Raw genomic sequence first — 22,738 nt, forward strand, 5'->3', positions numbered from 1 at the left:
GAACGGCGCTTGAAAGCACGGAACTCTCAACCCGTGGGATGGATGTACGCTGGGGCGGCTGGAGAAGGCGACGAGAAACAGCATCTCTTCAGTAATCACTTTCTCCAAAGCACTACACACCTAGGTGGTATCGAGATAAGCTAAAAGAACCATTGAGTGAACGCTTATCTTGGGTGGCAGTATCGACCTTCAAAACATCCAAAAACGGAAAAAAAGGCAGGAAAGTCGGGCTGTTTTTGTAAAGAAAATAAGTTCTGCTTTACCACTGGTTAGAAAATTTATCTATAGACGTAGTAGGGGAAGGGAGGGAATAATGGCCAGTGTGGGCACTGGTCATTTGAATTTATGTAAGTCTTACAAATTTACAAAAGTTAGGTTTTTCTAACTTAATTGTGTTGAAAGAGTGGTTACTTACTGACAAATTCCGATGATCACAATTGCTTCATGGGAGGCCGTTACCAACTGCAAGCAACTTTTGTGGAATGGCGTCTAGGAGGGCACAATGGCCAGCCAGTTGTCAAACTGCTCACTGCAGCGTACTCCCCCAACGCAAGGTGCACGCCAGGGAGTTTTGCGAAATGGTATTGGTGCTGCTCCATCATATTGTACTGTATGTCTCTAAACCTCTGAATTAAAACTATTCTTAGAGCATATGATTGACAACTGACCACTACATGACAACGGAGTAAAAAAGTGGAGAAAGAAGAATATGGTGTCTGAGGTTTGCAGACGCCATAGTTCTCCTAGTAAACAGAAGAAAAAGAATCACAGGATAAAACGGATACCACTGAAGCACTGTAGCTTAAGGAAAGATTCGTGGGTTGAAAATCAATCAAAAAATAATGGAACAAGGAGAAAATGAAAAGCTAAATATAATGTTGTATGGAGAAGTATTAGTTCACGTACGAAGTTTTAAATACCTCGGAAACAGGATAGAAACCGACTGGGAGAGCAGCAGAGAAATTAAAACCAGAACAGCAATGGCGAAAGAGGCATTTTATGAGGCACGGAAAATTTTCTGCAGCAATATGGACACAGATTTATGGAAAAGTGTATTAAAATATTTTGTGTGGAGTGTCATCCTGTAAAGGGCTGAAACGTGGACACTGAGGATGGAAAGAGTAAGTTGAATGGATAGAGTGAAAAATGAAGAGGTACTGAGAAGAGTGGGAGAGCGAAGACAATCACATGAATATAATAATCAGGAAAAGAGACTGGAAGACATACATTAAGAAAGAAAGGGGGGGGGGGGGGGGAAGGTTAACGAAAACAGTATTATAAGGGTATGTGGAAGCCAGTCTAGCCCAAGATGAATATGATCTTGAATATGTGATATGACGTTTACACCAGGAATGTGACAAATGATAACTAAAGAAGAGTTAACAAAAGCCGAACGTCTTTTACTGGTAGTGATAGATTTGAAGTACATCTCAAAGAAGGTTCAAATGGCTCTAAGCAGTGTGGGACGTAACATCTGAGATCATCAGTCCCCTAGAACTTAGAACTACTTAAACCTAACTAGCCCAAGGACATCACACACATCCATGCCAGAGGCAGGATTCGAACCTGCGACCGTAGCAGCCGCGCGGTCCGGACGGAAGCATCACAGCGACCGGCCTCAAAGAAGGAACTGTTACGAGGCACGATAGAAAAATTTCAATGTCTACGGCATATACAGACGAAAGTAGAAAAGGTACTACAGAAAAACGGTAATACAGAAAGCATAAAAATAACAGAGTGTATGAACTCTTTTTGATGGGGCAACATCATTTCCACCAACGGTAAGAAGTGAGTGGATGCGCTAACGCATGAATCTTTCCTGTGATACAGAGCTGAACTATTGTTTTTGAATGCTGACCTCAAAGAAGATTAACAGCTGTGGAGGTGAATTATTTACGGAGGAGTGTCAGATTGGCTGTTCGGTATTGAAAGTAAAGAGACTAAACTACAGAGTCATGAGTCCCTTTTTCCTCCTGCAAACAGGTCTCATGTTAAAATCTTTCCAGAAACGAGTCGGGGAAGTGAAAAGGCTTTGGTATACTGAGGGTGCACCAAACAGCAGCCCAGGTCCGAAAAACTTTACGGCGTTAAGACCGATCTGAGATCAATCTCTGGTATGCGATCTCCAGGGTCGGTTTACCGGTACTCTGTTTGGCCAGCCTGCTAGCTAGTTCATTGCCCGGGATCCTGACATGTCCTGGAGTCCACAAGAAGGACACGGAGTGTCCAATGTTTTCGAGGGAGTTGAGAGACTCTTGGATAGTCATTAGCATGGGATGAGGAGGGAAGCACTGGTCGAGACCTAGTGGGCTGCTTAAGGAGTCACTACAGATGACAAAGAACTAACCTGCGCACGGACGGATATGCTCAGGAGCGCGAGAGATGGCTACCAACTCTGCAGCCAAAATAGTGCATCCATCCAGAAAGGAGCACTGTTCAGTATTTCCAGCCCGAGCGTAAGCAAGGCCAAAGTGACCATCAACCATAAGTGTAGGCTATTTCTGAGCCCTGGAATACGTCGAGAATAGAGAAAAATTTGTGGCGGAGGGCCTCAAAAGGAACTGAGTCTTTTAGGGCTCGCTTTAAGTCCAGACGAAACTGTGGGCGAGGGAAAGACTCGTGTTCAGTGAGAAGAGACCGGACAGACTGCAATGGGAATCCCTGATCTGGGCTGCCGTTGCGGGAAATGGATCGCCGTGTTAGGGAAAACGACATGGTAACTGGGATATAACTCGCAAGCAGTTGTTGTCACCTGATCCACAGTGGAGGAACACCAGGTTCCACGATGAGCCTGTTGAGTGGGCTCGTTCGGAAACCTCCCGTTCCAAGTCAAACTCAACAGTGGTGTATAGGTCCAGCCGCAGCAACGCTGAGGGCGATGCTGAACCGTACACCAGGCTCCCATAGTCAAGACGTGAATGCATAACGACTTTGTACAGCTGCAACAGTGTAAGGCGACTTGTACCCCAGTCAGCGTGGCTCAGGTATCTAAGAATATTAAGATGTCACCAGCACTTTTCCGTAAGCTGACGGAGATGGGGAAGTCAAGTTAATTGGGCGGTGAAAACCAGTCCCAAAAAGCGGCAAGTCTCCACAAGGTTGACTAGTTGGTCACTGAGGTGAAGTGCTGGATGTAGGTTGACAGTATGACGACGACAGAACTGCAGGACACAAGTCTTGGCAGCTGAAAATTGAAAGCGGTGAATGATGGTCCATTACTGTGCCTTTCGTATGGCTTCCTGCAGTCGACTTTCCACCACACCAATAGAAGAGGAGCAGAAGGAAATACAAAAATCGTCAGCATATAAGAAGGGGGATACGGAGGACTCCACTGCTGCTCTGAGACTAATAATGGCCACTAAAAGGAGTGGTATGCTCAGTACAGAGCCCTGTGTGGCCCCTTTCTCCTAGACATGGGGCGAACCTCCGACTCGGACAAGAAGATCTGCACAAAAATCGGGGCTGGGCCCCAGAGACCCCACTCGTGCAGAGTAGCGAGGATGTGGTGTCGCCAAGCGGTGTCCCATGCTTTCCTCACGAAAAAAAAGGCGTTGGCGGAGCAAAAGGACGTTCGGATGGCAGACGCCTGGAGTACCAAGTTGTCAATGGTGGTGCGACCTCGCCGAAAATCTCAATGGGACGGAGCCGGAAGGACCCGAGCGAGACTCAAGGAGCCAACACAACCGCCGGCTCACCATACGTTCGAGTAGCTATCACAGTACATTGGTGAGGCTGATAGGAGGATAGGCATTCACATCTCGCAGGTTCTTACCAGGTTTTAGTACTGGAACGATGATACTTTCTCGCTAATGCAACGGGAATTCTCCATCACTCCAGATGCAGTTGGGGACGGCAAGGAGATGGTGCTGGTAATCCGCTGACAGATGTTTAATTATTTGGCGATAGATGCGGTCTGGCCCAGGGGATGTTTCACGACAATTAGCGAGGACACACAGAAATCCCCATTCACTAAATGGAGCATCATACGGCTCAGGGTGGCGTAGAGCAAAGGATAGGTGTCGTCGTTCCACCCGCTGTTTTAAGAGACGAAAGGCGGGGGCGGTAATTGTCAAGCGTCGTAATAATAATAATAATAATAATAATAATAATAATAATAATAATAATAATAATAATAAGCCAATGGTGGAGTATGAGCTACAATGAAGACAAATGATACAGGGATGGGTTGTGAAAGAATATCATTAAAATATTATGGGTATTTGTTGAGAATGCCAGATCATCGGTTACCAAAAAAAAATGTTGAATGGAAACAACCTGGCAGATGGAGACACGGCAGACCAAGATATTCCCTGAAAGATTGAATTAATGGAGCATATCTGTGATGTTCTGAAGAGAGGGGACTTGGCAGAGGATGACTGGTTACAGGATAATGTTATTAATTTATCTTCATATAAATTAATCTTGCACATAATAATGGAATAATCCAATTAAATCTCGGCAAAAAATCTGCCTTATCCTTCACGGCGATTCGCATAGTTGATTATCAATATGTTGCACGACGGATACCGTCTATTCATCATTGTACGAGGAAGGTGATAAGTTATACAGAGCATCTATATATAGTTGGAAGCGCATTGACAGGAAGGGAGAAAAGTTTAACGGTCGTCTACGGTGAAGCACATAGAAATTGAACCCCAAGCACTGAACACTGAAGTGGTTGGAAACAGACAATTGGCCACATGTCGAAGTAATCACTCCAGCATCCTCGAGTGATTCTGAGAATGCATTAATAAAAGAAATTCTGCGACTATGTACCTCTTTAAATTTTCCGTCTAGGTAGCATAAATGTATTCCGTATTACACGTTTCGCCTCGAGCACTGACAAGTATAGCGGAAAATTTCACAACAAAGTTTGTCACACCATATACGTAACTCACGACAGCAGACAGCTAACAGCCAGCACAATTGTAGTGTAACAATTTCAGGTGTCAGATGGAAAGCCGCAGAATTCCCAAATCACGATGACTGGCAGATATTTACAACTGGAACGAAATTCCATCATATCAGGTCGTAGGAAAGGTGAAAAAAATGTAATGGAAGACAGGTATACGTCATGGTCCTAAAGTAACAGCTTTGACTTTATTAGCTACCTTGATTTCGAGAGTTTTTATATAACTCAGCAATGGAGAGCCAATTACTTAACTTTTCAAGTACTTTTATTTTCGTGTAAAACTGGAGTGCCCAACGACATCGTAAAACTGATCTAGTGACGAATAAACAATTAACTAACGTGGCCGATTCCAGTTGTGATTTATAAAGCCAGTACTCAAAATCGACCACAATTTCATGTATTGTAATGCACTCAACATTAAATTTATCTACAGTAAACAGTTGCCAAATAATGCACCAGTTATTCTTCTTACTATTAGACGGGATGCAAGTTTTCAAGGCGTAACGAATATTCCGTGAGCTATAGGAACTGCAGCCGGAAGACGTCGACATCTAGCCTCATTCGGATGACAATCCAGTTTTACACTCACCCGGAGATAAACGAGTGATTGTCAGCCGAAATTTCGTGGCGAGATGTGGACGTCATCCGGCTGTAACGCCGAAACATAACGGAATATCTGACTGGATATTTGCGCTATCTTTTCGAATAATGCTTTGTCACAGCTGTGTCGGAAATCTCGCGTTCTGCCTGCCATTAAGGACTCTTAGTCGCGAGTCTAGTTATATGCCCAAGATTAGTTAATCTTCTTTATACAGCACAAATGGTGCAACAAAAGGTTTCGGAGGCAATGTACACCGAAGTGGCAGAAGTCATGGGACAGCGATAAGCAAATATTCAGATGGTGATATTATGGTGGAGAAAGGTATTAAACGTGGCGCAGTGGTTAGCACACAGGACTCGCATTCGGGAGGACGACGATTCAAAACCGCGTCCGCCCATCCTGATTTAGGTTTTCCGTAATTTCCCTAAATCGCTCCAGGCAAATGCCGGGATGGTTCCTTTGAAAGGGCACGGCCGACTTCCTTCCCCATCCTTCCCTAATCCGATGAGACCGATGACCTCGCTGTTTGGTCTCTTCCCCCCAAACAACCCCAACCCAACAAGGTATAAAACGTCACCGCATTGGTGAAGTTGTTATTCATACTCAGGTGATTCATGTGAAAAGCTTTCCGACGTGATTGTCACTGCACGACGGGAATTAACAGACAGTTGAAGCTAGACACATGGGGGATTCTATTTCGGAAATAGTTTGGGACTTCATTATTCCGAGATCCGCAGTGTCAAGAGTGTGCCGAGAATACCAACTTTCTGGCATTACCTCTCCCCACGGATAACGCAGTGGACGACGGTCTTCACTTAACGACCGAGAGCAGCGGCGTTTGCGTGCAGAATTGCCAGTGTTAACGGACAGGCAACAATGACTGAAATACCTGCAGAAATCAATTTGGGACGTGCGACGAACGTATCTGTCAGGACATGCGACGAGATCTGGCGGTAATGGGCTATGGCAGCGGACGACTGACACGAGTGCCTTTGCTAACAGCACGACATCGCCCGCAGCACTTCTCTTGTACTCGTGACCATATCAGCTGGACCTTAGCCGACTGGAGAAACGGCGGCCTGGTCAAATGAGGCCCGATTCCAACTGATAAGAGCTGATGGTAAAGTTAAGCCGTGGACCCAAGTTGTCAACAAGGCACTGTGCAAGCTGGTGGTGGCTCTATAATGGTGTGGACTGTGTGTATACGAAATGGAATGGGTCCTTTAGTCCAACGGAACCGATCATTGATTGGAAATGGTTATGTTCAGCTACCTGGGGACCATTTGCAGTCATTCATGAATCTCACGTTCCCAAACAACGAAGGAATTTTTATTGACGACAATGCGCCATGTCATTTGGCCACAACTGTTTACGACTGGTTTGAACAACATTCAGGACAATTCGAGCAAATGATCTGGCAACCCAGATCGTCCAACATGAATCCCACTGAACATTTAAGGGCCATAATGGAAAAGTCAGTTCGTGCACAAAATCCTAGAGGGCCAAACATTTTTGCAATTATGAACGGCTACAGAGGGACTTCTGGAGCCCATGCCACGTCGAGTTGCTGCAGTATGATGGGCAAAAGGAGGTTCACCTCAGCGAAAATCCAGTTGCTGTTAGCAACTGCTCTCAGAATTACAATGGATAAAGTCAGCGAGATGGGTGTTGCATAATAGGGGGTTTTCGGAATCCATACTAGTTAATACAGAGAATGTTCAAACGCTGCCACACCACAAAGCGAGGTGGCGCGTTGGTTAGCACACAGGACTCGCATTCGGGAGGACGACGATTCAAAACCGCGTCCGACCATCTTGATTTAGGTTTTCCGTGACTTCCCTAAATCGCTCCAGGCAAATGCCGGGATGGTTCCTTTGAAAGGACACAGCCATCCTCCTCTAATCTGATGGGACCGATGACCTCGCTGTTTGGTCCCCTCCCCCACATTAACCAACTCAGTCATACTCAGTTCGGATATTATTTATTGAATGATGGCATTATTATATGAAAGTTGCATTCATTTAAGTGACTGCATTATCGTTATTCGACCATGGGTTGTTTTCCTGATCGACGTATTCTCTTTTTTTCCTTTCTTCTCAAAATAGCAGCCACATAGAATGTAACAATAACCGGTGGTCTCCTTTCAATTGCACATGAAAGAGCGGCTACATTTTCTAATATTCTAGGTTTTCGTGAAGGTACACAGTAAGATTTGATCACAGGATTCACAGGATTCACCCGATCGTCAAAACTAATGCAGCTGAGCAGAAAAATGAGGGTGTGTTATGGATATATGGTACTTATAAATGATGGAAAAATCGAATTTTTTTATGACTTTATTAAAATCTATAGTATTTCCTGATTACATTGATATACACATTATATAGTTTCAAATGACACTATATATAACTTTAAAGTTACGGTCATGTATGCCGCCACGCTCCCTTTATTTGTTACAGAAACCAGTATTATTTTGAAAATAACTGAACTTTCTGTTTCCAGCGATTATACGTAAGATACATTGTAATGTTGGTAACAATGCGGGTTTCTAGTGCCTGTAAATGATTAACTTTGCTAGTATTTACTTTTGTTTCGCTGAAGCAGTTTGTTGAAGTGCTACTGAATGTTTGCTGCTCAAGTGCTACATATATTTGTGGAAGTACATATCCTTTAGTGTGAATAAATACGAACTACGCCACACATCAACAAATTCAATAAAAGGGAAGTCTGTGGTAACCAGTTCACAAACAAAGCAAGTCACACTGTTGAAAGTAGCCTATTTATCTGTTCTTCAGGGAAGAAACTCCCACATGGCATGCCCTCTGGTGATTCAAATGTTTGTGTACAATTACGCTGTTTATAGTGGATTTGTTGTTGTTGATGTCGGCATCTTATCTTCTTTGATAGAGGAAGTGGCGAAATGTAAACAATGTGATGGTGTAGGCTGTCTGGAAATAACTGAACAACAAAGTAGCAGGAAGGGTTTAGCATGAAAATTAGTTGTTCTATGTAGATCCTGAAATAAATCTACATCGAAAATGACTTCAAACATTATGCATAATTCATATGATGTGAATTTGAAGTTAGTGTATGTCATGCCTGCAATACGAAAAGGAGAGAAGGCTGCTCAAACATTTTGTGGTTTGATGGACCTCCTTCCCCCTTCTCAGTAGCTTCGGCAAGTACATAAAAATATTTTTAAGTGCCTTGGAAGTTGTGTCTAAAGCATCTATGAAACGTACAGCAGATGAAACATGGGACATCGCAATGTCTATGACATTATTCCTTGAATGGCGTTGTACATGCTACTTCTCTGGAGAATGGAAAAGTGGTTGATGTTGAGTGCTTATCTAAGTACTGCCACACCTGCCATGGTAACACTGAAGGAAATATTGAACATCAGTGTTCTAAAAATTATGATGGTTACATTGGAGGTATGGAGTGTGATGGAGCTCTAAAAATATTTCAGAGATTGGTGGCCATTTATAATGTAGATATAGAAAGTATCTAGGCAATGGAGACTCTAAAGTTTTCAATAAAATTAATGAGTGCAATGTTTATGGTGATACCTTGGTAACATAACTGGAGTGTAGTGGACATGTGCTAAAGAGGATGGGTACTAGATTGAGGAAAATATGAAGAGAAATGAAAGGGAATTTGCTGTCTGATGGGAAATCTCTGCATGGCCAAGGCAGATTGACAGAAACTGAAACAGACCTCCTTCAGAGTTATTATGGACAAGCAATTAGACGCACTGCACCTCTGAATGATGTTACAGCAAAGAGAAAAGTTGTATGGGCCACCTACTTTAGTAAGTTGTCCACAGATGACTACCCTATTCACAAACTTTAGGGCAAAGGAGCATATTCTTGGTATGGTTACCAAAAAGCAAAAGAAAGTGGTCAAATATACCATCATAAGCATTCTCTTCCTGTTATGAATGAAATAAAACCAATTTTAAGAGACCTGAGTGACCTTGTTTTGCTTAGTAAATGTTTTCATGGGGACACTCAAAATACAAATGAAAGTTTCAACCATTCCATATGAGAAAAGATTACCCAAGAATGTTTTTGAAGGACTAGATACATTAAAAGTTGGTGTACTAGATGCAGTAGTATGTTTCAATGATGGAGTGATAGGGAGGTTGGAAGTCCTGGGAAATTTAGGCATGAAATGTGGCTCTAATATGGAAGATAAATTGCTAGCATGTGACAGACAACAGGTGCATGAAACTCAAAAGATTCACCCTTCAAGATACCAAAGAAGCAAGAAATGCTCAAAGGAATGCCTAGAGGAAGCTTGAAGATGAAGAAATGTGACGGGATGAAGACTATGCTTCAGGAATGTTCTGAGGCACAGTTTAATTGGACTCATATCTTCACTTGCAATTTCCCACAAGTAGCTCTTTTCAGAATTCAGGTACGAAGTTTACAAAACATTACTCTAATTTTTTCTGTAATTTGCAATAGTCTATACTTATGTAGCAGACCTAAGCTTTATTGCAGAATCAATAAAATTGTAGAAAAAATAATATTCTTATTAGGAAAAAATTATAAAAATTAAAATGTAAGATGTAATTTTTTTACCCTTGTAATATACATAATAGGTGGAATTAAATAGGTCTGGTGCCTCATATCTGGTAAAAATTTGGTCTCCTTCAAATGTATAATACTGTATTAAATAATACCCTTATTAGAGGAAGAATTTTGGAAATATTGCATCAGTTTCTTTGTAATTTTTAATAACCCTAAGCAGATTCAAAAATATTCAAAATACTTATAATTTGTTTAGAAAGTGTGCTGCATTGCCCGATATCTACAAGAAATCCGCAAAACATTCATAAAAGTGCCTGAAAGAAGTCGGTGTTGATTTTTTCCACTATATTGAGCCAGAAAAGTATCCTCTGTCCTTAACCTGTCAAACTATACACAGTTGTTACCCGGCTGCATTACCTCGAGAAGCTCAAGCTTCACATGTCAACAAAACATAAACCGAACTTCATTAGGCAACAGAGAAAATTTTCAATACGCAAACGGAACTTATATGTCACAATGTATAACTATATGTAACGACAAACTGTATAAATATATGAATGTACGTAACTGACAACATCCATATATTTTAAAATGTCCACGGATGGCTAAATAAATAAATAAGAGCATGAGCATATTAATCACTGATATGAATCAATACAAAGCAGTTCACGCCTCTGACAATACGAGCTAGTTTACAAATCCCTTAATAAAAAGAGCCCATATACATCTGCGCTCTGCAAACCACAGGGAAGTGCATAGCAGAAGGTACGTCCCACTGTGCCAGTTCTAAGTTTCTGTCCTTTCCATAACATGTGGTAAAATAATCCCGATTGTCTCAAGGTAGAGTGCGCATATGCTCCTACTGTAAAAGAGCCCAACACCAGTACATAAAACACATATAATTACGTTCTAAATCTCATAATGCTTCAAACCACAGTATTCCACAGAATCACTCATCGGAAAAGGGTGAGCCTTAACATGGTCAAGTCGAAGTTTCGCATTTGTTTCATCGAATTTCAATAATGACAGCATCTCTTCACAACTATTTTACAAATGCCGTGTGCGAGGCGAACACAAAAACGACCTCTGGAATAAATCGTGAATTTTCCGACTGTGAAATACAGACTGCAGCTTTCATGGAGGATAAACACAAAATTGGTATTCTACCTTTAGCGCAAAACTGTCTTCGATTCAGATTTCAGTTTCCGTCAAATTGCTATAAGAATTTTAAAGAATCGAAGAAAATCACCACTAAAGTGCCCTAAACATGCACCAACCGACTGACGGACAAAATGGGACGTGTGTAGGCATTTTGACTGACCGAAAAACATTCCTTGTCGGGCGGGTAGTACCATACACACAACCAACCCTCCACCACGGCACACAACAAATTGTGCAGTGTGTAGCGCTGCTGTGCCAACCTCCCCACTAAAGCCTGTCTTAAGTCACTGCGCGCGGGACTAAAGGCTGTTCTAATATGCATGACAGAATGGAGGCGGACGAAACCTTAAGGGCAGAGTTTCTAGATAAATGTTAAGACTGCAGATGATTGTGGAACACGCCGTGCAAGGAGTATAGCAACACAGATGCAAGGAATTACGCACTTTTTCGTTTTTTAAATCTAATTCATAATGGTTAAGTGTGAGAATATATGCCTGTCGACCTTCAGTATTTCCGACATGATCGGGAATGAATCTACAACCCAAATTTCGACAATCAATTGGCGCTAATTCATAAAATATACTTGCTTCATCCTTGTGTTAAAAAAAGCTCCAGCCTATAACCAAGCTCTCTGCTATGAAGAGCAGTGTAGGATTTTTTTTTATATTTTAAATGTCAGTTAGAGATGGGACTCCGTCACCTCCAAAGGTCCCAGGCATTTTGCTCTGATTGTTGCCAGCATCATATTTAAAGTACCAGGGAAGCAGGTTGCTAGCCTTACTTGCCCCGAGTCCCATTGGGTTTTACCCCTAACGGTTGGGGGACTAACCGGTGGATTTGGTAGTCTTTGCCGTATGTGCACAAAGGTGACCACAACTCAGAATATGTCCGAGATGCCCAGCCTTCTTCCAAAGTAACTGGTATCCCGACTGTCGGGACCACTTACTTGGCCACTCATACGTTGCTCATGGTTCATGAACTAGGACATGACTACAGGAACCTACACCATCAAATACAGTGGAATGGCACGTCTTAAATGGCTACACAGGATACTTGAAATGCCCTGGGAGTCGGGACAGGTTCCATCAGACTGGACAAAAGCAGTAATCACACCCATCTTTAAGCATGGAAACAGAAAAGATTGTAACAACTACAGAGGTATCTCTTAATTCAGCGTTGTGGGTAAAATCTTCTCAGGTATTGTTGAAAGGAAAGTGCGAGTATTAGTTGAGGATCAATTGGATGAAAATCAGCGTGGGTTTAGGCCTCTTAGAGGTTGTCAGGACCAGATCTTTCGCTTAACGGCAAATAATGGAGAAGTGTTATGAGTGGAACAGGGAATTATATCTATGCTTTATAGATCTAGAAAAGGCATATGACCGGGTTCCTAGGAGGAAGTTAGTGTCGGTTCTACGAGATTATGGAATAGGAGGCAAACTTTTGCAAGCAATTAAAGCTCTTTACATGGATAGTCAGGCAGCAGTGAAAGTTGACGTAAATTGAGTTCACGGTTCAGAGTAGTTTCAGGGGTAAGACAAGGCTGCAACCTGTCACCATTGTTGTTCATATTATTTATGGATCATATGTTGAAAACAATAGACTGGCTGGGTGAGATTAAGATATGTGAACACATTATAAGCAGTCTTGCATATGCGGATGACTTAGTTGTGATGGCAGATTCGATTGAAAGTTTGCAAAGTAATATTTCAGAGCTAGATCAGAAATGTAAGGACTATGGTATGAATATTAGCATCTCCAAAACGAAAGTAATGTCAGTGGGAAAGAAATATAAACGGATTGGGTGCCAAATAGGAGGAACAAAGTTAGAACAGGTGGACAGTTTCAAGTACTTAGGATGCATATTCTCACAGGATGGCAATATAGTGAAAGAACTGGAAGCGAGGTGTAGCATAGCTAATGCAGTGTGCGCTCAGCTACGATCTACTCTCTTCTGCAAGAAGGAAGTCAGTACCAAGACTAAGTTATCTGTGCACCATTCAATCTTTCGACCAACTTTGTTGTATGGGAGCAAAAGCTCGGTGGATTCAGGTTACCTTATCAACAAGGTTGAGGTTACGGATATGAAAGTAGCTAGGATGATTGCAGGTACTAGTAGATGGGAACAATGGCAGGAGGGTGTCCACAATGAGGAAATCAAAGAAAAACTGGGAATGAACTCTATAGATGTAGCAGTCAGAGCGAACAGGCTTAGATGGTGAGGTCATGTTAAACGCATGGGAGAAGCACGGTTACCCAAGACACCCATGGGCTCAGCAGTGGAGGGTAGGAGGAGTCGGGGCAGACCAAGGAGAAGGTACCTGGATTCGGTTAAGAATGATTTTGAAGTAATAGGTTTAACATCAGAAGAGGCACCAATGTTAGCACTGAATAGGGAAATATGGAGGAATTTTGTAAGGGGGCTATGCTACAGACTGAACGCTGAAAGGCATAATCATTCTTAAATGATGATGTTGATATGTTTAAAGTCTGCTAAATGCTTCATTTCTTATGTACCTCCTGTTGTTGTAGTTGATGATGTGTAGCACCACCGTATGTAGTCTTTCTTCTTCAAATTTGGAATGCGTTTCATTAATTTTTGTTTTATTTCTCCAGGAATAATTTTAGTTAATAACTGTGGAGATCCTCTTAACTTCTGACAGTCGCTAGAAATTTTAACGCAGCTAACAGCCGCTCGCATTACTGTATTCTTTTTCGTTCACAATAGTCTCATGATATTTACGTCATAAATGATTCGTCCATTCTGAGATATCATAGGATTCCAACAGCCATGGTAAAATCTCGTTTTTTTTTCCTGTGTCAACTCAAGCGGGATCTCGTAGAACATACATACAATAAACACAAGATAAACAAATCACTACAAGGAGTCGTGTATAGGCTGCCACAACGTTGGTTGCTTAGCCGATAAACTGGTGCGTGTGCAGGGCTTTATCTTTTATCAGTGTCTTTCATTTTTAAACGCAATGCGGGAAAACAAGGAAACGAGACATACCGAAATAAACTAGAGGTTTGCAGTATGAATCGTGGATGAATCCTGGTAAGGTTATACAGCATTTGTTTCTATGAATGATACAAATTGATTTACCTCTGTGATTAAGGCGTCTACTATACGTAACGCTGACCTGTTGAAATTTTTAAAGGTGCAACACGATTTTAATGCTATCCCATCTTTATTGAAAAGCATTAGAATTAGACGAAGATAAACAGCACACCAAACGCTCTTTAAGAACGCATTGTACGCATAAATGAACTGTTACTTTAACGGCAACATTTGACCTCAACGAAAAGGTAATCACTATTGTTCTATAAACGCCAACCTACGATCGGGCATGTTATGGATCTAACACGACAGACAAAATTATGAAAATTAAGAAATTGTTCTGCAGTTAGTGAGCCATAAATTTGACCACCACTATTTCCATTTTGAACAATTGCTGAAGCGCACTTTACGAATTGCACCTCTGACATACTGTCACTCCGGAATTATCTTTACAATGTGCTTGTCCTTTCGCTTTTTATGGAAAAGCTGATGACGAATGCAATAACGGTGTACAATACTTTCACACATTTTTTTCCTCCCGAAATAGCTGAAAATATGCGACACTCAGAACAAATCTCTGACAACCAAAGACAGAAGACTACTTAGCGATGGCCACGCACCGTGCAGAACAATGATACTTTCTCTGTGGAAGTACAATTTTGCGGTACATTCCGCGGTGTAACAGTTATTAGACATACTAGTTTATTCACAGCTGATATCACTCTTGTCTTACCACCTATGCAAGGGAAGAACCTAGGGTTGCACGATGGCCGGTAATGTACTGGCGTAGGAGACTATACACAATTTCGGCAGCAATTTCGAAAACAACTGCCAAATTACAGGCCATGTTTATGGGAGTAAGAGTCGAAGTAAATGCATCAAGGTCTACGTTAGTTGACAGAGTTACATTAATTCGTTGTCAGCTAATACGAGTAACTGCGAAATCAGTTCGTTCTTCTGGGAAATAATTATTTTCTACCATCAAATTAAAACAAATGTAGCTTGAAAATATTTAAGTTAATATCGGCGGTTAAACACGCGTCACTAATTCATGAGCTTACAACATACATGCACACACACATAATGAAATTACAAATGTATACCCTGGGTTCGTATGAACCTGGCAACGGCAGATTTATTTCCCAACACATATTTGTATGGGATGGAAAAATATCAAAAGTCAACAGAACAACGTCGACATACCTCTTTCACTTTATTCCTCCTCTCTCGTGCAATAGGATCAGCATCTTCACCGCCGAAAGTAGCTGGATAACGATCACTAGGTGCTGGTGGAATGGTTACAATCTTCTGCTCTTTTTGTGCTGCATTTTCCTCAATGACATTTTCAACCGGTTTGTTTGTTTTTAGCGCTGCACTCACACTTACAACTGGTTCTACGAAGATGTCTGGTCTCTCCAACACTTTCTGGTTCCTCATCTTGTCTTGTTCTTCAGCTTCTTCAATTTTTGCTTGAAGTTTGGCCCTATCTTCACTTCTATGAGGGTCTTGTTGGCCCAAGTCACCATGTCTAATAATCTTGCCACCTCCTGGCAATTCGCTAACATCATCAGCATGAGGCGGAGCAGGTATCAGAAGCTCCGGTCCTGCTTTTTGCATATGTTTGTAAACACTGTTCACTGTACCCGACGCACGGCTAAATTCTGGCAGGTAAAAGAACGCACCGAAACACACAACACCAAATGTCATAAACACTAAGAGAATTAAATACTTTTCTCTCGGTCTAAACGACCGTCTAGAAAACGATGGCACAGGAACACCGTTTACAAATCTCTGATAGGTTGGAAGTATACCGGTGGCAGTCATGGTCACAGATTTTCACAGAGCCCTACTGTCACATCCTACCTCGACGACGCCATTCCCGAGACTGTGTCAAAATAAGTGGGACAAAGAGTTCAAGAAGATAGCACACATTTTCAAGCGCCATCTTTGGTTTTCGAGAGCTAGATACTTACGTTCTCTAGATAATGTTATCTGAATAAGGTTAGAAATTACTTCTTGAGTATCACACCATGGGATTAATTTCTGTTTCGATTAAAGAGACACATTGTATTTGTCCAGAATAATTTTTGCGCGCATAGCGCAATCAAGAAGGCGCACTAGCGCGAAGTTTAAACGCTGCGAATGTTGCAGTAGAATGGTACATGGTAACAAACAGTTTATCTTCCTATGTTCCTATATGATTGCGGAGAAGGCATCATGGACAACCTGCGAGTTGTAAATAAGGCTATAAAATACCACTTAAGAGATTTATACATATAAAATACATTTGGTTAAGTCAAAGCTGGCGGAAATCGAGCAAATCTGCAAATATTAGTTTATTTTTGAACATCTTTAATCAAACTTCACCTTCAGTCATCTTATATTAAAAGTGGAGAAATTCCACAACTGAAAGAGTGAACCAAGATGAGTCTTTTTTTTTTTCAGAACTGTTTTTAATAACCTCAAAGAGGTTCTGAAATCACTGAACATAGATGGACGAATGCAGATCAATAGATCTTGTCTGCAAATTACTAAGCGTATTTTTTTGTGTATTTTGACTGCAGACAAACAAAGAAAAGTATTTGGTTGAGTAAGTGTGAGGAGAAAGTTGAAATACCAATCATAATAAGACCAAATGGGGCACAATCTACGTAGATTAAGCAGTAAAGTTTCCGACCAATAGAAATAAAATGTATAGTTTTAGGTTGAGGAAATTAAATACCATCTCTAAAAGTATAATTATTATCTCACTGAAACAAAAAGTATAATCAGTGTTTACTATCAGTTACTTCTGCCTCACAGCAATGAGATATTGATCCAATACCTGCAACACCTAGAAAAATTGGTAGTTATCCAATAGGCAATAAAAGAAGGACATTGTAAGTAATGAGTAGGGACAATAAGATGTTAGAGATTGCAGGTGCTTTGAAATGTTATAGTAACTGTACCACATACGTGGATAAATGAAGTGAATCTTAGATTAATGAAGTTATTCACAACCACAAATAAATGCAGTTTGACATAATGGAAGATTAACAAAAGATATCTACAAATAAACAAAACAAATGCCAATAAAATAAATTTGCTGATTGTACACCTCATAGAGGAGGTGAGAGAAGTTTATCCAAGAGTGTATGAAAAAGTATAAGATAAACCATAGAGCTAATGGCCATAGCCAGTATCAGGTATGATCAAATGCAAAGTGTTAAATTTAACCAGTATAATACTGCACTGTCATTCATCACTGACAGCAACAGTGCACTATTACAAGTTCGCAAATCAAATGTGTTCTGGAATTTAAGTCTGACAAAAGTGTCTAAATTGCTGATATCCTTTTATAGAGCAGATTTAAAGGAGGTTTTCAGATTTTTTGTGAAAAGTGCATCTCTCTCTTGTTTGAGTATTTTTCAGCACAGAATATTATTATAAATATATTTAAAAAATCCTTCACAGTACAGAACAACCAGCAATTGACACTTACTGGAGAGCTGTGGAGTGAAGCGTGTGTAAACTAAATACTTATGGAGTTCTTAGATGAAAAAAGCATTTATAGTGTAGTCGTTATATGGCGTGGATAGTGTTTGCTGTTATAGGTGTTCACATATGATATGATAGTGTGGAACTAACTTTCTACATTTTAAACGGACTGGATTTATATTCAAGAGGGTTTTGTCAACTCAGAATAAAGCTGCACAAATACAGTGCCATTGTTGACTGTATATGAAGCTACAGACGTATTTGTTTTGATTTTGTAGTCATTTGGATGTGAGGGAAAGGAAACAACAATGGTTTTCAAATTTGTTGCAGCCACCCATTGCGAACACCACACAGTAATTCAGTTATTGTGTTCAAAAGGACCTGCAGCTGCTCCAATTCATCTGGAGTTGTAGATCCATTTTACAAGGATACTGCACTTGTCTTGGTATTACCATTTAAGAACAAAAAAAAAAAAAACAGTGTAATTCATATCTACAGGCATTTACATAGTTCCAGGACCTGCTTGACAAGGCTGGGACAGGTGGTCAGCTGTGGCCTTACAGTAGAAACCAAACCAGCATTTGCCTGAAGTAATTGAAAACCTAAATCAGCATGAATAGTTGAAAACTAGGGTCTCCACCCTCCCGAATACAAGGCCAGTCCATTTAAAACAATGCCACCCCATCCAGTATTTAGTGTACAATACTTTGAAAATAGTTGCTGCTCCCTCAGTTTTACTAAACACCTACTACATACCTGTTGCTGCTGCTGTTACTGTTGTGTTCTTCAGTCCAAAGGCTAACTTGGTGCATCTCTCCATGCTACTCTATCCTGTGCAAACCTCATCTCCGAGTAACTACTGCAACCTACATCATTGTTACTGTAGTCATCTCTTGGTCTCTATCTACAATTTTTACCCATCACACTTCTCTCCAATACTAAGTTGGTGATCCAGTGATGTCTCAGAATGTGTCCTATCAAAGAAACCCTTTTATTTAAATTGTACCACAAATTTATTGTCTCCCATTACTATTCAGTACCTACTCATTAGTTATGTGATCAACCCATTTAAAATTCAGCATTCTTTTGTAGCACCACATTTCAAAATCTTCTATTCTCTTCTTGTCTAGGCTGTTTATTGTCCATTTTTCACTACCATACATGGCTGCACTCCAGACAGATACCTTCAGAAAGGGCTTCCTAAGTTAGATCTATATTCAATGTTAATGAATTCCTCTTCTTCAGATATGCTTTTCTTTCTCATTGCCACTCTACAGTAGATATCCTCTTTACTTCAGGCATCATCAGTTATTTTGCTGCCCAAATAGCAAAACCTATCTACTATTTTAAGTGTCTCATTTCCTACTCTACTTTCCTGAGTATCATCTGATTTGATTTGACTACATTCCATTATCTTTGTTTTGCTTTTGGTAATTTTCTTCATATATCCTCCTTTCAAGACACTGTCCATTTCATTCAACTGCTCTGCCCAGGGTTTTGGTCTTTCTGGCAGAATTATGTCATCAGCAAACAGCACTGCAGATAGGCTACAATGTTAGCTTTAGAATTTCAAAGAGTGTCTTCCAGTCAGTATTGCTAAATGCTTTCTCCAAGTCTCCAAATGAAATAAACATAGGTTTGATTTTCCTTAACCTATTTTCTAAGATAAGTCATAGGGTCAGTACTGCCTTGTCTGTTCTTAAATTTCTCAAAAACTCAAACAGATATGGGGTTGGCTTCTACCAGTTTTTTCATTCTTCTGTAAACAATTCATGTTAATATTGTGCAACTGTGACCTATTAAACTGATAGATCAGTAATTTTCACACCTCTCAGCAACTGCTTTCTTTGGAATTGGAATTATTACATCCTTCTTGAAGTGTGAGGATATTTCACCTCTTTGTACTTCTTGCTCGCCAGTTGCAGGAGTTTAGTCATTGTTGGCTCACCAAGGCTATTAGTAATTCTTACAGTATATCATCTACTCCTGCTCCTGATTTTGACATAGGTCTTTCAAACCTCTGTCAAATTTTTCTCACAGTATCATTTATCCCATCTCATCGTCGTCTATATTTACTTCCCTTTCTATAATATTGTCTTCCCAAGTTCATCTCCCCTGTGGAGATCCTCTATATACTCCGTCCACTTTTCAGCTTTCCATTCTTTGTGTAGGACTGGTTTTTCATCTGAGCTCTCAATGTTCATTTTACAGTGGCTTCTCTTTTCCCCAAAGGCCTTTTTAATTTTCCTGTAGGCAGCATGTATCTTTCCCTTAGTCAAATATGGTTCTAAATCCTTACATTTGTCCTCTAGCCATTTCTTCTTTGTCATTTTGCACTTACGTCAACCCAATGTTTTTAAATATTTGTATTCTATTTCACCTGCTTCATTTGGTGCATTTATATATTTTCTTCTTTCACAAACTAACTTCAGTATCTCCTTTGTTATCCAAGGATTTCTACTAGGACTTATCCTTTTACCAGTTTATCCCTCTGCTGGCTTCACTATTTTGTTTCTTAAAGCTACCTGTTCGTCTCCTACTGCAATCCCTTCTACTATTGGCTATTTCCGCGAACTTCTCTGAATCTTTCAACTTATCCAGGTTTTACCTCCTTAATTTCCAATCTTTTTCCAATTTCTTCAGTTTAAATCTACAGTTCATAAACAATAAATTGTGGTCAGAGTCCACATCTGTCCCTGAAAATGTTTTACAAATTAAAATCTGGTTCTGAAATCTCTGTCTGAAACCTTCTGGTGTCTCCAGGAATCTTCCCCATATACAACCTTCTTTTATAGTTCCTAAACAAAGTGTTGGCAATTATTAAACTATGTTCTGTGTAGAATCTGACCAGGCGGCTTCCTCTTTCATTCCTTTTCCTGAGTCCACATATACCTACTATTTTTTCTTCTTGTCCTTTTCCTACTACCAATTTCCTGTTTTCCTTAACTATGTGAATAATTCCTTTCATCTCATCAGATATTTCTTCAATCTCTTCATCATCTGTGGAGTTAGTTGGCATATAAATTTGTACTACCATGGTATGTGTGGGCTTCATGTCTGTTTTAATTACGATAATGCATTCACTATACTGATTATAGTAGCTTATCTGCATTACTGTTTTCTTATTCATTATTAAACCTACTCTTGCATTACTCCTATGTGACTTTGTATTTATGATGATGTATTCATCTGACCAGATGTCCTGTTCCTCCTGGTACCAAACTTCACTCATTCCCACTACATCTAACCTCAACCTGTCCAGGCCTTGTTGAGCCTTGTGGCTTCTTCAACAACCTTCTTCCACCTTTCTCAGTTGTTTAATGTTTCCATTGCCCAGTATGTTTCTTGCATTGTATTGATATTTCTTCCTTCTATAGCAATGTCATCAGTGTATGCACATATCTGGCTAGTTATCATAAATATGGTGCCTCTTTTGTTGATTTTATTCATGACACTATGAAGGGCTATGTTGAATAGGACCATTGAGAGACTATCACCTTGCTTCATCCCTTTACTAAAGTCAAAGGTTTCACTTGTTCTGCTAAAGACCTTTACTTTTTCTCTTGTTTCTGTCATTGTCATTCTGATTAGTCTTGTTAGTTTAGCACATATACCAACTTCTTCCAGTACTCAGTATAATTCTTGCCAGTTTATGCTGTCAAAAGTATGTTTGAAGTCGATGAATAGGCAATGCAAATCTATGTCATGATTATAGAACTTTTCCATCATTTGTCTTATCACAAATATTTGATCAGTTGTTGCCCTGTCTGGTCGAAAGCCACACTGACATTCCCTTAGCATGTCTTCAGTGCACTCATGTATCCTTTTGTTTAATATACTTGTGAAGATCTTATAATCTGTGCTTAGGACTGTTATACCTCTATAGTTTTCACATGCTGTTCTGTCTCCTTTCGTATGAATGGTGATTATTATTCCAGTTATTAAATTATCTGGCATAGTTTCTGTTTCTCATATATCTGGTGTTAATGTGTGCACTTCATTTATTACAGCCTCACCACCAATTTTTATTAATTCACAGATTATGCTGTCTTCCCCATAGCATATCTTTGAAATACTCTGTCCATTTTCCCATGATCTGTTCTTCCTCCCTTATCACTTTTCCATCTTAACTGGAACATGACATTATTTTTGGCTGGAATCTTTTCTTTATTTTGCCTGCAGCATGATAGAACTTTCTTATTTCTCTCTGTTCCTTTAACTCTTCTAGTTCTTGAAATTACTTGTTAGTCCACTCTCTTTTCTTTCTCTTGCACAGTCTGTTAGCTCTGCTCCTCAATTCTCTGTATTGTTCCATATTATTTCTGGTTTCTCTTGGAAGTACTTTCATTCTTGCCCAGTTCTTTTCATCTATTGCTGACGTGCAATCTTCATCATACCATCCTGGGTTTTTCTGTTCCTTCTTGTGCCTATTATTTCTTCTGCAGCATCTTTAATGGCTTTTTCAATCCTGCTCCACCTTTCTTCTACTCCTACTGTGGTCTCTTCATTGCTCAATTTTCTGCTTAGTGTTATTTGGTACTTTTTTACTTCATCAGGTATTTTTAGTTTTTCAGCATTCCATTTCATCATTTTTTCTGTACTGTTGCCATTTGCTAGTGACAGTTTCTCTCTCAAGACTGATTTCATCAGAGAATGGTCTGGGTCACAGTTTGGTCCTCTGCAGCTCTGTGCATCCATAACAGATGTGGAGTGGCGTGCAATTATTAAAATATGGTCAATCTGATTGACTGCTCCATTGACTGCAGACTCTTAAGTACCCAGATGGATCCTTTTGGGTGAGAAGCAGGTACTTTCAATAATCATATTATTCCTTGCTGCAACTTGGCCTTGTAAGTCTCCATTCTCATTGTTTTCTTCATCTAATGAATATTTTCCAGAAACTCCATATGAACGTTCATTTCTCCTTACTTTTGCATTAAAATCTCCTATTACTAGCATCACGTCATATTTAGGTACTGCACAGCATTCTTTTT

At 40.2% G+C, this 22,738-nt stretch overlaps 1 protein-coding gene across 2 annotated transcripts in view; it reads right to left on the reverse strand.

The window, feature by feature from the left end:
- Positions 1–16,171, reverse strand: part of LOC126281481 (mannosyl-oligosaccharide alpha-1,2-mannosidase IA) — a 713,290-nt gene extending 697,119 nt beyond the window's left edge. Inside the window, exon 1 of one of the 2 annotated variants that reach the window (XM_049980490.1) lies at positions 15,471–16,171. In XM_049980490.1, the coding sequence (XP_049836447.1) occupies positions 15,471–16,091 (621 nt within the window). In that variant the 5' untranslated portion in view covers positions 16,092–16,171. The remainder of the gene's footprint in view (positions 1–15,470) is intronic. The other variant, XM_049980482.1, reaches the window with a different exon arrangement.
- Between the last annotated feature and the right edge of the window lie 6,567 nt (positions 16,172–22,738).

This window comes from Schistocerca gregaria, chromosome 1 (genome assembly GCF_023897955.1).
Source record: "Schistocerca gregaria isolate iqSchGreg1 chromosome 1, iqSchGreg1.2, whole genome shotgun sequence".
Taxonomy (NCBI): domain Eukaryota; kingdom Metazoa; phylum Arthropoda; class Insecta; order Orthoptera; family Acrididae; genus Schistocerca; species Schistocerca gregaria.